Source organism: Tigriopus californicus, chromosome 7, assembly GCF_007210705.1.
Source record: "Tigriopus californicus strain San Diego chromosome 7, Tcal_SD_v2.1, whole genome shotgun sequence".
NCBI lineage: Eukaryota > Metazoa > Arthropoda > Copepoda > Harpacticoida > Harpacticidae > Tigriopus > Tigriopus californicus.
Window position 1 is genome coordinate 7,322,973 of NC_081446.1, and position 15,720 is coordinate 7,338,692.

At 43.1% G+C, this 15,720-nt stretch overlaps 1 protein-coding gene across 1 annotated transcript in view; it reads left to right on the forward strand.

The window, feature by feature from the left end:
- LOC131883751 (synaptogenesis protein syg-2-like) overlaps positions 1-14,615 on the forward strand; it is an 18,373-nt gene extending 3,758 nt beyond the window's left edge. Inside the window, exons 2-15 of the mRNA XM_059231302.1 lie at positions 1,632-1,966; positions 4,157-4,286; positions 4,756-5,012; positions 5,373-5,483; positions 9,532-9,732; positions 9,876-9,962; positions 10,131-10,355; positions 10,479-10,609; positions 11,313-11,472; positions 12,048-12,421; positions 12,569-13,163; positions 13,255-13,646; positions 13,717-13,989; positions 14,451-14,615. Of these exons, the coding sequence (XP_059087285.1) occupies positions 1,783-1,966; positions 4,157-4,286; positions 4,756-5,012; positions 5,373-5,483; positions 9,532-9,732; positions 9,876-9,962; positions 10,131-10,355; positions 10,479-10,609; positions 11,313-11,472; positions 12,048-12,421; positions 12,569-13,078 (2,370 nt within the window). The 5' untranslated portion in view covers positions 1,632-1,782 and the 3' untranslated portion in view covers positions 13,079-13,163; positions 13,255-13,646; positions 13,717-13,989; positions 14,451-14,615. The remainder of the gene's footprint in view (positions 1-1,631; positions 1,967-4,156; positions 4,287-4,755; positions 5,013-5,372; positions 5,484-9,531; positions 9,733-9,875; positions 9,963-10,130; positions 10,356-10,478; positions 10,610-11,312; positions 11,473-12,047; positions 12,422-12,568; positions 13,164-13,254; positions 13,647-13,716; positions 13,990-14,450) is intronic.
- Positions 14,616-15,720: the final 1,105 nt, after the last annotated feature.

A 15,720-nucleotide genomic window follows, 5' to 3' on the forward strand; every position in this document is an offset into this window, starting at 1 on the left:
TTATATACCATGATATTAACTCCCACATGGTTAATTAGATCAAATGTGAAATACAACGATGTGCCAAATATAGGACTGGCCAGGCCAGAAGTGAATCTGAATTTTTCTTCTTTTATATTTGACAAAATCGCTAGGACTAGTTATTGACGTCAATCAAGGATTTTTCTAGCATTGATATTTTATTTTAGACAAGCAAAGTTTTAATCAATGTTGCAATAAATCATTGCCCTTAAAGAGATATTCATAATTATACCTAAGAAGAAAGTGGTTTTATGTCGATGAGAAAATCGACAGATTTTAATTAAATAGCTATTGCCCCTATGGTGAGATTGCTTTTTTAATCAAATTGAGTAGCTTGCTTATACGTAAAAAAGCAATGTATGCTTCGTATCATGGAGCTACACGATAGTAGCGGTCGACCAACCTCCTGGCTGACTGATTCCCTCCGATCAGACTTTTTCAAAAATATTTTGCAAATATGTTGCAAATTCTTAAACCTGATTCGTAAATTGTACTGGCAATATTCGAGATCTAGCTGAGTTAGGTCTAGAGCTAATAAAGCTGGAAAATACTATTCAAAAATTAATAAGGTCATTTACTGTTCCAGTATGTCCATGATACTGAGAAGTCGAATTTGGTCTCACAAAAATACAGAGGGATTGGTAGATGTTTAAAACGGGACTTTGAGAGCTCTCGATATTCAGCATTTCTCAGAATATATTGTGGAACATTTTCGTGCCTGGAAAGTCATGTTTCAAGACGTACCATATGTATGTGGCAAGAAACGTCAGGTACCATACGTATAGTACAATTTAACCCACTTGAAAAGGCTTGTGATACGAGTACAAGTGTTGAGGAGTTCATAAACACAAATGTTTAGATTCTGACGAAGCTGAAATGTCATTTATAACTGCTCACCTTGTGGCATGAGGTTCGAGCACCCAATTCTTTTTTCTCAAGGGTCCTTTACAAACGGAGCTGTCATCCCCCATGCGGCACTTGAGGGCAAGATGCTCCGAATGAAGACTGATGATAATTCATATGTCCCTCGAGTGTCTTGATCTCACCCAGGAAAGTTACCCCGCAATGTCATGTGCTGGATAAAAAAAAAGGGAAAAACAGGGTCAAAGGCCGAAATGAGCCAAGCCTCGAAGTGTGGAACCTGCATAATTCCAGCCAACAACTGGCAAGAAACACGTGAAACTACAGAGCCATCCCACTCCTCCTTTTCACACATGCACACAAAACCAGTTGGGCCGATTCAATTATCCGCCAAAACAAATTGGAACAAGGGGAAACAAATCAACAGATTCAAGTCGGACACGTTGGCCCCGTGGTGAAATAATTGGAATACATTTATTTTGCATGTTGAAGGACAAAGAGTTACAGATGAAAGTCCAATGAGAACACCGAACGGATACAAAGTTTCAGAATAATGTGCTATTTTCTTGCACTGTACCTCTCCGAAGACACTGGGGATTGTGCGAAAATATATCTCCCTTGTGACTCATTTGTCAGTTGTGCTTTTATCATTAGTTATTTCTGTTTGGTTTTTTTATCATTTGCCCACTGCTTGATTCAAAGGGAGGGAAAATGATGATCTCAATTGATGGCCTGAATTGCTCCTCTAGAATGTCTTCGTTGGTGTTCTGAGATGACTCTATTGGTGAGGAAAGGACCGCCAAGGCCAATGTTGTTCCACCACAATCTTGGCTCCCAGGGTCAGTTTCCGTTGACAAGTGCATCCAAGCTCGAGAACAGAGCGATTTGAGGCATGCAAGCATGAAAAGAAGTCATCCATCATCGAGCATGGTGGGATCTCTCACCAAAGTTTGGCACTTCATCTCGGGAATAACGATGGTTTTGATGATTCTTCACGATGCGTCCACGGAGGGGCTAGCATCATCACCCAAGCAAACCATATATCCATTGGTTGGCTCTCAAGAAAATGCCGAAGATGAGACAGGTGAGTCCCCAACAATGCTTTCAAATTCACTTGATCTCACGTGACCAATCTTCCCGTCACAATAATGAAAGCAAATCAAACAAGATCAATGGCAAACATTGCATCTGCTATTGGAAGACTAGTGCGAACATCTTCTCATAATTAAGGGTGCAGACTTCTGGCAAATAAAAAGGATCTCTGTAGTGCTAAAAATGGCAATGATGTTGCAAACAAAGGCCAGTTTTTTTTTTCTTACATCGGATGTTATCCTGTATGAAAATACACTGCCCCAAGTGCTGGGCAAATGCTCATTCTGGGTAACGTCTCAGCCTTATCTCAGAAGTACGAGCGTTTAAAAAAACTCGCCTATGGTTTATTGTACTATTTAGTCAACCCAGGCATCGGTTGTTCAACATCCAGATTGTAGACATCTATGACGTTGATCACAAAAAGAGCATCGGATAAAGTGTTTATAACATATGACCCTGGTAACTTCTTCTCCCAAGATATATTTGGTTCAGCAGAATTGACGAGTTTGAACGATTTGCCAAAATACAATTTTGGGACTTTTTTGTTAAAGTATGGAAAAAAATGGCAAATAAACCATAAAAAAGGTGAATAGCACAAAAATTCCATATGGGGTCTAAAATCTTATTTGCTAATACCCGAGAAAAACAAACATTGAGTTATGCTGAGCTATGCTCATGGGATGTAGTAAATGAAAGAGCCCGTTCATCCCTTTCCATGTTTTGGTCCGGCAAGTGAAATGAATAAAGCTGGGTCGTTTCTTACAAAACGCACTCATGCAGTGCTCTTTCCAGTAACAATGGGATATAAAAAGAAAGGATAACTGAGCTTCTGGGCAATGACCAAGACCAAGAGCAAGTTGCCTCATTATCAGGTGCGATCCGTGCCTTGAACGGGATTTACTTTCAGGATTTTGAAAAATGGTGGGGGGAGGTGTGTAATAACTCTTGAAGGCATACAGGAGGCTCGGTTCAGACCAAGGCCGACTGGATTTCTGGACCGAACGACAAAAATCTTGGCGTAAGAAAGGTCCCGAGGGGCTCTCGATCGCACTGTGTCGGGGATTCTTTAAAGTGTACCATGCACCACATGTATGTACTCTGCAAGGAAAGATAGCTAGCTAGCACTCTCTCTCATCAATATTCCATTACGGGGTTCCATTCATAACCAGAAGAGCATGACCGCAGAGGATGGCTTAGACGATATAACAAACGAGACTAAATACATAAAGAACGCTGCGATTCGAATTATTCTGGAGGAGTCGCAGCTACTTCGCAATTTTCCCAACTTGAGATGAATATCATCGTGGGGAAAATTAATCGAAGGTTCAAAAAGCCCTCTCTCTCTCTCTCTCTAGCTATAAGTCTTCGAAATATAGCAGAATCATGGCGTAGAATCCGATTAGTTTACTGCATTCCCTCTCTCCACTCACTTACGTATTGAACCAGCTATGTTGGTACATACTCTCATCTTCTGTCGAAAAGAAGATGCGCACTACGTACCTGGGGACCGACCCCATTGTTCCGTAATTTGGAGAAGAGGGACTTTGTACACCAAAGACCTCTGGCAAGGAAAGAGCGCCATATTAAATGCGATTCATATCTCAACCCAGGAGCGTATGAAATTTGAGTCCACCGACTCGTTTCAAAAGAGAGACGTAAAATGGAGAAAAGGGACTATTTCTATATATTACAAAAAAAAAGAGCGATGGGAAAGCCCAATAGATTTGGGTAGGTCAAGTTGAAGATAAACATAACTTGCAAATGGCTCTTTGTCATATTTGTCGGTTCAAGGTCACTTCTTCTCACAGGATGATCGTTGCTCATGAAGGGCGAAGTATACCTCGGCCGAAGATTGTATGTACTGCAACATAATCCCTTTTTTTTAGTATTTTCGATAACGTACATCTAATGAGTACATCACGTTCAAGCATTCGAATTCAAGCCCACGGCATTTCTTCATTGTTTCAAGCCGACGTCTATTACTGGGCGGGGTAAAATACGATCCAATGATCGGGAAAACTTTTTTTCTTCAACTAGCTAGTAAGAAACCATTAAGGAGAGTCATGCGATCGCCAAAATCTTGCAGCTAGCTAGATATAAGAGGTTCGCAGACAGTTTTTTACCTCACAGTTGCATCCCATTACTGCTCTGACCATAACTCTTCTTTTCTTTGTTCCGATAGTTTCTGAAACTGTCATTGGTGTGATTGGTTACCGAACCGAATTGGAATGCGATATCCAACCCACGACGACCAATGACCAGCTCCTTCTTGTTCTGTGGTACAAGACCGGTTACAACTCTCCGATTTACACGTGAGTCCCACCAGATGGTTGTGGATAGTTTGACAAATGCGCGAATCCGAACGACGGACTTTAATTTGAAAAGACTTATGTGATCCTGTGAAATACTTGATTTTTTGTTAGCCAAGGCTACGAAAAGGCGGCTAGGATAGGGGAGAAGAAGGGGGGTCGAAGAGGAGCCGAAGAAGGGATCCAAGATTTTGGCACTCCGTCTACTACATGGCCTGGCAAGAATTTGAGCTGATTTTCAAGCCAAGGATCAAAGGATTGGCTTTAGGCTCTGGTAGGCGTCCATGCATATGGAATGTCTCACCGTCCACCTCCCAACACCCGGTCTCTTTGTCGTTGGTTCGTCGACTAGCAATTTCTGTGTCGCAACATACGACGTATTATTACTGTGTTCTACTCGCTCGCAGCATAGCACTGAGTGGATGCCACATATTCTACAGGAATCTTTTCTCTTCTCTTCTCGTTGCTCCAGATATGACGCTCGTGGGGCCTCCTCCCTGAGTATGGCCACTCATTATTCTGATGAGAAAGTGTTTGGAAATCGTGCTGTTTTGAAAGTCCCTCCAGGCGGAGGGATTTCAGGCAATAAAGTCCTTGATCCCGAGAACGGCCTCATGGCCAAACTTGTGGTGCATGAGCTCAGATTGGAAGACGAAGGAGTTTATAAGTGTCGGACGGATTTCAAAAAGTCTCCCACCAAAAACTACAGAATGACCTTGAGCATCATGGGTAAGGGAATCGGACAGTCCCTCGGACTGGCGGATATCATCAATCCACTACTACTCGTACCCAGTTACTAAGTCTGAAACATATCATAGAGAGATTCCAGGCAATCTGCCATGACAAAGGTCACGCAAAGATCATAACAAGGTTAGCCACGTTCCAATTCGTCGGCAATCTTCAAAAGCCATGCACGTATGCACTTATCTGTTAACTTCTCTTTATTAACAAACAAAACCGGTTCATCAGCTGCCTTCTTAAGAAAATCCATAAACTGGGTGATTAACTTTAGTCGCCCCCTTCAGACACAATGGAGCAATGATTTGGTTAAGTTGTCTGACGAGAACTCACTCATTCTCCGACTTTCAGTACCCCCCATGAAACCAGTGATCCACGACAAGAATGGGCGCAAGCTCACTACGAAATTGGGGCCATTCAAATTGGGCGAGGAGGTTGTCGCCACTTGCACCACATGGGGCGGTAAGTGCGAACTCATTACTTACCTAGTACTCTTTAACCTGGGTTATTCGTTACGATTGAACTTATGGAGATTGATCGGCTGTCGTGATTTGGTTGGGAAGTTGTTGGTTGCCACTACTGTGATTAATCCGAGTTCAAGCTAGCGTTAGTGAAGACTACCAACAAGTCGGCTTGGGATATTTGACCCATGCCTAAGGCTGGGGCAGAGAATGGCCAATCCAGCCTCCTATTTTGTATTGCTGTGAGGCATTGTGCATTGTTGCCGCTTCAATGGCGTTGATGGATCACTAACTCATCTACTCGTGCCTTTCTTTCATTCTTGACCTATTCATTCTTCAATCTACTTTCTTTAACCATCGTTTCTAGCTCCATTTGGGCTCCAAATTGAAAGGATATTTGAATTGAGAATATACTTCCATCCCCGGATGGAGCAGACGAAGACGAGCTTTTCCAAGTACACGTACACACGGACGCATGCACGCACGCACTCATGTACGTTTCGCAGAAAAGTCCTTCCTTCTCCTTCTGCTTCTTCCTCTCTTTTTTTGAGGGCTAAAGAGTCTCCCGAGTTCTTCCCCCTCCATCCTGTTCCATGACCTGATGCATTTATTGACAATGATCGGGAAGCAAGCCAGAATTCAAGCAAGAAGCAGGCACGCACGTTAGGCTTCTTGAGGCCCGCAGAGGACAGCCTGACAGGAAATTTAGATTTGGTCTCCTTTGCATGCCTCTTTAGCCTTTATGGGCCATGAGCCCAGAAATTCATAGTCGCTATCCTGTTCTGAACGCCATTAAGCACGAGGGCTCTCGCCCGATGATCTTCCTTCTCATTCCCGTCTTTTTTTGGCTCCTGTCGTTTCCCATCTCGACTCGTTTTCCTTTCTTTCTTTCCTCCTCTTCTCGATCCGTTCGGTCCATTCCTGGTCTTGTCCTGGTAAAACTTCAAACGTTTCGCAAGATCAGTAGCAATGGAAACAGAAGCAGCAGCACCAGGACCAGCACTAGCAACAACATCATCAACAACAACAAAACGGCATCGCAGTTAAATGTTGTTGTTGTTGATGTTGTGATTCTTTTTTGCTGCTTTTATTGTAGCTAGCCCTGGTGGCCGGTTTTGGAGAGATATTTGTCAGGGTAAAGGGCCCACATTACTTTCTCCCACTGGCTGAAGCAACGCCTGATTATTCTATCCATACAAAAGAGAGGATCATTTTGAGAATCCCAAAGAAAATGATCGAAATGTATGTGCTTACAGTTAGTTACACCAATGGGCAATCAAGTGAATGAGAAAACGAGAAGATTAACGTTCTCAAGATTTGGCGGTTCTTTTTTCTTTTCATGCGATCTCAGTTGGCGGTTGCGAGATGTATGTAGTATGCGTGCAAGATAAAAGAAAAGCGAAAAAGAAGTAAAGAAGAGAGGAGGAAGGAAAAAGAGGAGCGAACGAAGGGCGAAAAGGTCCAGAAGGTCGATGCATTGCATCTAGTGGTAAAAGTCGAACCTTGAGAAGCCTCTCATCTATCTTCATACATTAGTCTCTGCACACCCACAAGCTGACACACGGTACCCAGTACTGAAGCAGAGTACAGCTCACAGTTTACATACAATGTAGGGTATACGGTATAAATATATAGTAATCAAAACATCCCGGCCGGATCCGTGGCTCCCAACTCAGTGGGAAGCCAGACCCCGAAGAGAGGAGTGGCCTCGCTGACCAATATCACTCAATGAAAAGAAACGCCAGCCAGTCTGATTCTTTTACTCACACCCTCTCACATATTGAGCACTAATGTATCAATCTCATGAGCCGTGACCGTTTTGCACAAACCGAAAAGAGCATTAGTCCAGAAGAGAAACTGCATTTCGGTGCGCTAAAGTGCGGAAATGCATTGGCACAGTCTGAAATATTTATGTTGATGCCCAGTCACCACCACCCTACGACTCTTGACAGAGAAGGATCATTCCTTTGGGTTGTAGGGCATTGTTCATCATTAATTCGGTACATTTGATCACAAGCATCCTTATGATTATAAGCTAATTCAGCCAGAACTTTGCCCAACTTATTTCTCAATAGGGCACCGTCATCATCTGAATCATCTAAAGCCCTTGTGAGACATCCAAACTAGCGTGTGTTTGCCCCGAAAGAAAATTACTATCCTTTTTTGAGACCTCGAAGCCGATTGATCGATTGAAGAACCGATTTAGCTTTAAGGCCGGGAAAAGCAAATACGTTTCAAAACATACCGGTATATCATATATCTCTATTTCTGATCCACCGCTATTGTGGGAAGCGCATCGACATTTGTGGTTACTTTCAATCATTCGTGTAGCCTCATACTGGTCTGCTCCTGAAACCCTATCATGTCGAATAGTATATCCTGTCAGGGACTTCTAAAGACATAGACCTCGAACGGAATTCAAAATTTTGTATCTCCCAAACCTTTGTGCACTCCGCTCAAAATTAGCACTATTTTTCCGTTTCTGCCGACTTCCTTAATACCTTTGATAATGTACCGTAATACCGGTTGTAGATGATGAAATATTTTTTACTTGATATGCAGATAACACCTGATGCATCAACGAATCCGAATTGATAGATTTGGCTACCCGTTAAATGTTGGGTTGATTTGGAGGTTTGGTCAATTATTATCTATAAAGATACTATTGGATCAACGCTTGTATATTTCCTACGAATGTAAGAAGGCAGGATATTGAACAAGAAATATTTTATTATTGATCTCGCCAAATTGGCCAAATTTGGGCCACAAATCTGGCTATTGGAACTCAGAAAACGTGGACAAAGATATGTTGTAATGATGAAATAATGATAAAAAAAATGCAGGTGCTACAGTTCCAATGGAAATAGTTTCATCAGGAATATCCTAACCCTCTTGTCTTCAGCATTCGTAAAAAAAACAACGAAAAAGGAAAAGAAGCGGCAAATCATAGAAAGTTATGTTTTTGATTTAGCAATTGATACCCGTCAATGACGTACCTATGAATCTATTTCCTTAAGAAGAGACGATTCATCGGGGATTCGAAATGATACAGCGATTAAATGCTTGGTTCCCAATCCTTTCTTTTTCATATCAGATCATGCCAGCCAATCAAGCTAAAGTACTTTCAAAGACTTTGGGGTAAAAACCCTCCGTAGCTTATCTGTCCCAAAGCATTATTTTAGTGTGTAGTTGGCCGTGACTAGTTCGATTCCAAAGGCATTTTCTTCCAAATCCCTGTGCTCGATTTGCTTGTTCGACGGTTCTTCTCAAACTCTGCAACCATTTATTTGGATTACTGGCCTTGTTTTGTCCCAGTCATGAATCTGGACTTTTCCCAGATTTAGGTCTCCTTGAAGCTGATAACTGACACATTACAGAGGCACTTCTAAAGCCGAGATCGAATTAATCTCTATGTAGCGCTATCTCCACATAGTGTAGCAACTTAATGCTCCGGATATCATCGGAAGGCAGCGATCCGCGCGAGCAGAAAGCTTGATTTCATGCCGACATTCGTGCCATCATTTGCAACAATTGTTAGACGAGGTCAAACCACGGTCCAATGTGTTATCATTTATCAGTTGTGAAGATACACGAACATGCTTAATGCACCTTCACCATTATACGTACAACTTATATGAGCTAGTAGGTAAATGGCAAGTCGATTTTGCTTTGGCCAAGGTGTATGGAGTCGTCACATTCAAGGTCATAACTATTTGACCCAGTCGCAGGTTTCGGCGAGTTTTACAAAGGCTTCGCTGTCCTTGTCCCTTGAGAATAAATTGAGTTGGTGTCAAGGCTTTACTCGAATATGGCATATCACACAGTATTGCCATTTGTTGTACGAAATGTGTGTTGGTGTTGGTGTTGTTGGTGTTGATGATGATGTTGCTGGTGTTGTTCTTGGCTGTGGTGGGGACGGCGGTGTTCCCAGACCCCAGAGAGTCGACACAATCCCACGTTATCATTAGGACATTGTTGACATTTCCTCCTTCATATATCACTTTCTTTCTCTCTTTCTCTCTCTCTCTTTCTTTGCGTCTCTCATTCAGGGTCTCCATTTCCTCGCTTGACTTGGTGGCGCGAGCACACCCTCGTGGATGATTCGTACGAGGTGATCAATGGGAAAACTACCAACTCTCTGCATCTCCACGGTGTCCAAAGGAACGACCTCAATCAAGTGTTTACTTGTCAAGCCGTTAATAACAATCAGAGCATTCCCGTGTCCACCTCGCTCCGACTGGACATTCTTTGTGAGTTTTACAATAATGGAACATTCCACGCAGCCTCCTTTTCCCCAATACATTTATATTTTTGGCCTCACATTCCGTGTCCCTTTGGGTTTGGCTCGCCAATGCTGATCTTTCGAACTTAAACCAACTTTGTCGTGTTCCAGTTCCACCTTTGACCATTAGCATTTTGCGAGACCGTGACCTGGCTTTCTCAGCAGGTCGAGAAGAGGCAATTCATTGCCAATGCAGAGGTGAGCTAAAAGCCTAGCAGAATAGTGGTGCTGTGTGTACTCTTCTCGACCGTTCGTGCCTCCTTGGACCAACGGCACGTGGCTTCTATTAATATTAAAATGATCGAATCATAACTCATTGGTATATGTATGTAAATGTATGTGTTTTTTTTCTGGGTGCGTGCCTAGGGTCGCAGCCAGCACCCATTTTTCGATGGTTTGTGGGTGAGGTTGAACTCGACTCGTCGGATAGAGGCATGACCATGAGCTTCGAACTGGAAACGGCCACCACGACAGCCATCCTCCAATACATACCCACAGCAGAAGACCATGGGAAATATTTCTCCTGCCGAGCCACCAACGAGTATTTCCCACAGCACCCGGTTGAAATCGGTTACATCATCAATGTCCAATGTAAGTTGTTCAAAAAGAAGAAAAGAAAAAAGCACCACTCCTGAGAAAACAACTTACGACCTACACGTACCACAGCATTTCTGCTCGCCAATACAAAGAACAAAAGCTTCATGTTTCTTTCAGATACTCCAAGGGCTATACTTTCATATGGACCTTCGCTGAATCCCAAGAACATCAAAGAAGGCGACGATGTCTATTTCGAATGTCATGTCAAATCGAATCCGCATATCTATAGCGTGACGTGGAGACACAACGTAAGACGAAGTTTAGTATTGGACAGGGAAACGAAACCAATGATTCCATGGGCACAAGTATTCGGGGCGATAATCAAAGAACGAACGGACGTTCTGGTCGATTCAGACCCCACCATCATGACCTTCAATAGTAAACGCATTGTTCAACGTTGTACTTGGAATGGGATGTTCCGTTTGGGAAGAGACGCTTTGCTTGCACTTCCAGACCAAAGTGTCCACGAGAACAAAAAACGAATCTGTACGTACTACTGCTCTTAGATAAGTTGGTGGGGCAAAAAGACCGGGCTCTTTATTTTTCGGCATTCTCTCTACATACAACGTAGATCTCATGAGGTTGATTCATGGCCAGATCGAGACAAAAGCACTCAGGGGCTGGGTTGTATGTAATGTTTTCGGAGGCCTCTCTTATTTGTTCGAGTACGAGCTGTTGTTGTTGTTGTTGTTGCTGCTCCTGCCGCTGCTGCAGTTCACTTAACAGAGAGTAATGAATGTGCATGACCAAGAAAGTCATCTGTCTCAACCATCCACACACTATGTATCATTGTAGATACAGTGGCTGCTCTCGAGTTATCAGATGAATGGCTCGATACTGTATGTGCTAATTGCAAAGGGGAAAATAGTTCATACCAATAAGGGCTTTAGGTGCTCTTCTCATTATCCACCAACCAATGTGATCGACTTTGTTCTTTTACAAACTTTTTAGGGCAAGTTCGTTGACGAGGATCTAGCTCGTGGAATTCTTATTGGCAATCAAACCTTGGTCTTGCAAGCCGTAAAGCTTCCTTATGCGGGCTTGTATACCTGTGTGGCCTCCAATGAAGAAGGCGACGGGGAGAGCAACGCTCAATATCTCAATATTAAATGTACGTATGAAGAAGGGTTGAAAGTAACTCAAATAGTTACACTATTCGGAACTACTTAACAATGCTGACAACTGATCAGCCTTCGTTGCCATCTTGACCTCGTTATTATTACATTTACATGTTTTCATACAAGCACAGACACTGGTTCCGTGTAAGGAGCCATAATCTTAATGGCCCTTGTTCCGGACCATTGACTGAGTGCCTTGAAAGAGAGCGCATGAACGGTTGGCCTCTTTCAACGTAAACTTAGTTCAGAGACCCTATGATAAAGATCAGAAATAATAACAAAAGCACCTTGAATTCCTTTTTTGTTTTCACATGCCTGGCTTACATTCGCTGAAAATTGTTCAGTTTTGTTTCGTTTCAAAAGAAAATTTTAGTCAAAGCTTTTCTTGCCAACCACGAGGCCTACGCGAGGAACGAGGAATTCCTTACCCAGGAATCGATTTTGACTTGGAATAGACTCTAATACAAAATTCGCCTTCGCAAGGGCTATGTTCAACTGTTCAATAAGTGATAGATTCCAGTTATTAAAAAATCTTTACATTCGGTAATCCCTGTTTACGCCATTTCAGTTGCTCCTCAGTGCCGGAAAGACCAACGTGTCGTCTATGGAGCAGCCAGAACGTCGACGGCCTTAGTGTCATGCTTTGTGGATGCCAACCCGAATCCGGATCATTTTCGATGGCAATTCCAACCCACGCCCAAGAACTCAGATGGTATTGGTCGCAAAAGTGTGGGCCTGGTGGATATTGATCGAAACGATTACACTATTGAGCACGATCATAGTGTGCTCAGCTACATTCCGGACAATAGTGATTATGGGACAGCTTTTTGTTGGGCTGAGAATTCAGTTGGTGGTCAAAGGGAGCCGTGTCGGTTCAACCTAGTTCAGGAGAGCCCTCCTGAGCCATTGCGGAAATGCCTCTTGAAGAATGTCACTTGGGAGGTACAGTAATTCAAACCAGCCCAGGCAATGGGGGGTTCATATGTCAGATTAGTGATGATGTAATCAGAACAACAGGTTCATCGCCAAGAATGAACCTCACGTATGACTACTGCACGCACATCTTCATGATCATGTTTGATTTTGCAGGATTTTTCTGTCGAATGTACGCGTGGTTTTGATGGAGGCCATGAGGCTCAATATCACATTGAGATTTATGAAGACGGGAATCATTTCCTCCACAATTTGACAAGTCTCGAGCCACGTTTCCGAATTGTGCAACTCAAACCTGGCCAATCGTATGGGCTGCTCCTGTATGCCTCGAATGCATTGGGACTCAGTTCGACCCGCCGATTGAACGCCTCCACCATGCTCTTGGGAGACAAGCGAACGGCGGAAACACGCTCTCAAATGGCATCGCCTGCCGAGGTCGTGGCTGAGACTGAGTCCGGGCTTGCTCAAGAAGGCCCTGAACGGCACTCAGCCAATCCAGGCTTAGCCTTACTCCCCATTGTAGCCATCCTAGCGGGGGTGGCTGTGGGATTGACCTCGGTGGCCCTGGGAGTGATTCTGTTGGTTCACAACAGTCGCTCCGATGACGTGGTCGAAACGGATGAGGGGTTCGCCATTTCGACTGCCACCACGGACAATGACCCCTAAAATGGACCGAGTCGATACGACGCTTTGTATACCAAGGTCCCACGTGATGAAGCAAGTCCAAGGGACCGTCAACTCTTGGTTACGGGTGAGATTATGGCTATCCCGCAGACGAGTTGAACATTTTCTACCATCAAATAGGTACTTAATGTATGAGTTTTTTGCATTCTACCGTTTAGGCGGGCCATCAACCGAACCACAATATTCCACACTTTCACCTACTATGCTAAGAGAGATAAGCGGCAAGGGTCAGCCCTATTCCTTGGCAATACGCCAACAGACCTTATCCGACCAATCCCTTAAAATGATGAATGGATCATCCTCTGGACGAGTTGAATTTTCTGGTCCAGTGGATTCTAGTCCCAGAGGCCAATTGTTGAACAGCCCTCGTCCCCAGGATTATTGTAATCCACAGCATCATGTTTACTCGTTGAATCACTTCGAGGACCAAGATCAGTCTAGCTCAGCCCACGAGCCAGAATCACCACCACCTGCTTCGTCCCCGGAGTGTCACGGGCTACCCGGCCCATCCTCCCCATCCCTGAGAACGGTTCATTTTCAATTACAAGCCGTAAGAAATCAAACGAGATGGCGAAATTAAGATTGGATGCAAACGTATCGATTGATTGCTCTTTTTACAGCGATTCAACTCTGACTTGACCGAATCCCCGTTTTCCAATTCACGCGTGAAAGGTTGTCGTAAGGAGGAGCGTTGCTTTGTCCATGCTAATGGATTGGCTGAAGCATCGGTTTACGATGTTGAACCACCGCCTCTTCCACCACCCTCGCAGTATGCTACAGATAGTCCAATAATGAACACTCAAAATTATCCTTACAACAAAAACCAACCAATGCAACAACATTTTGTGAGCGACGCTCCAAGTGGAACGCAGGAACCAGTTCTGGAGAAATCGGTAAATCACCCATTGACTTCCAATTTAGTTAATTTATTTATCGATCCATGACAACGGTGATAAATAGCGATGGGTCACTTCTCATTGGATGGCTTGGCGTGCACTTGACATTTACCGTTCGTGCAAACGTTTGCTTGAATAGGGTCCATATTCCAGTTTTAAGCGTATATAGGGATCGAACTTAAAGGAAAAATCAAACGCCAAGCTTTTCCACCCAGTTGAAGCTTCATTTCAAGCCAACTATTGACAAGGTTTTTTTCGCTGATAATAATGTAATATCTTTTGCAAAGTAAATATGAATGTCTGAAAAGAACATCCCTTCTCAATATGCGTTGTAATAGATTATTTTTCGGGTATCTTTATACACCAAGTAAGAATTTTCTCAAATGGACTACTCACATGGCATTTGGCAAAGAAAGAATCTTCTATCGTCAAAGCACTTGTTTTGTTCTCTGTTTCAGTTTGTGACGTTTTGTCCGCCGAATTTGGAAACCAAATCATGGGACGTGGTCAACGCTACTCGACTCTGAAACATCCGCCGAAAATATTATTAGTTTTTTTATTACTGAACATTCAAATCATCTGTGATAAAAGAAAATGAATACACTCCAGCGCCCTTGAAATAATGATTGAAATATTTTTGCATTAGCGCCAAGGACAACAATTCTAGTCGTTCATTAGTCCAAATAGGAGTCTCTTCCAGACTAGCCGCCAGGATCCATCTTGTACTTAAGCTTTCTCGGAGGAGGAGGAGGAGGAGGAGGAGGAGGAGAGCGGTCCTCCCTCCTTGCTAGCTAACGGCTCTCTTCGAATGTTATTTGCCAACACCTTATTATGTAACAAAATGGCCTTTTCCCAGGTTTGATGATCACAGTCTGGGTTTTTTCGGCCAGGCCAAGAGAGCTGTAATCATGTCTACATATATCAACTTTCGGAAGACTTTTTATGGAACTGTATGTAATCCCCAGTAGTATCAAAAATCAAGGATTCTAATTAGAAATTATTCTTAACGTTTAAACTTCATATCATATTTGATCCATCTATAAATCTGAGTAAGCTGGCCGGCATGGCCTTTGAATAAAGGTTTGATGTTGAATTGCATGTGAAAATTTGAACTACTCTATCTTGAAGCCTGTTATCATATTAACATCTACGTATTCCGTATGAAATTTTAACAGGAAGCAAATGGAACAAGCACAAATGAGTCCAAGAAAATAGAGAAGAGGACTTCATCTGGTATCATCAGCAACCTCCGAAAAGGCCACGACAAGGGGATGAGCGGGCCCAACCAAGTTTGGGATCGAGCTTGGCCAGCCTGGCTTCAAGTCTGTCAAGGATTTCCTTCAAAAATAATGTCTCAGAAGGATGGTGAGGCGCAAAACCGAAGAAACCAAGGCCGCCGTGATCCCAGGACGGAAAATACCACGGTCGAAGGGGACCAAATCCAAGCAAAGTACAAACGTGCCCAACATTGTCGGAGACAGTAATTATATGAATACATGAACAAAAAACAAATTAGGAAAGCATAAAAGCTGGACTACTAAATAAATAAACTTCATTGCGACTCTTGGTCATGTCAGATTGTAAAATGTATAAAACTGTATGTATAAATATCATATACGAAAATCAATGAATAAAAGAATAAAATGGTCAAGTGACGAGGGAAATTGCAGATAGTACATAAACAGGTGGGTGGAGGTAAATGATGAAAATCTTGGTTATTGCAGTAGA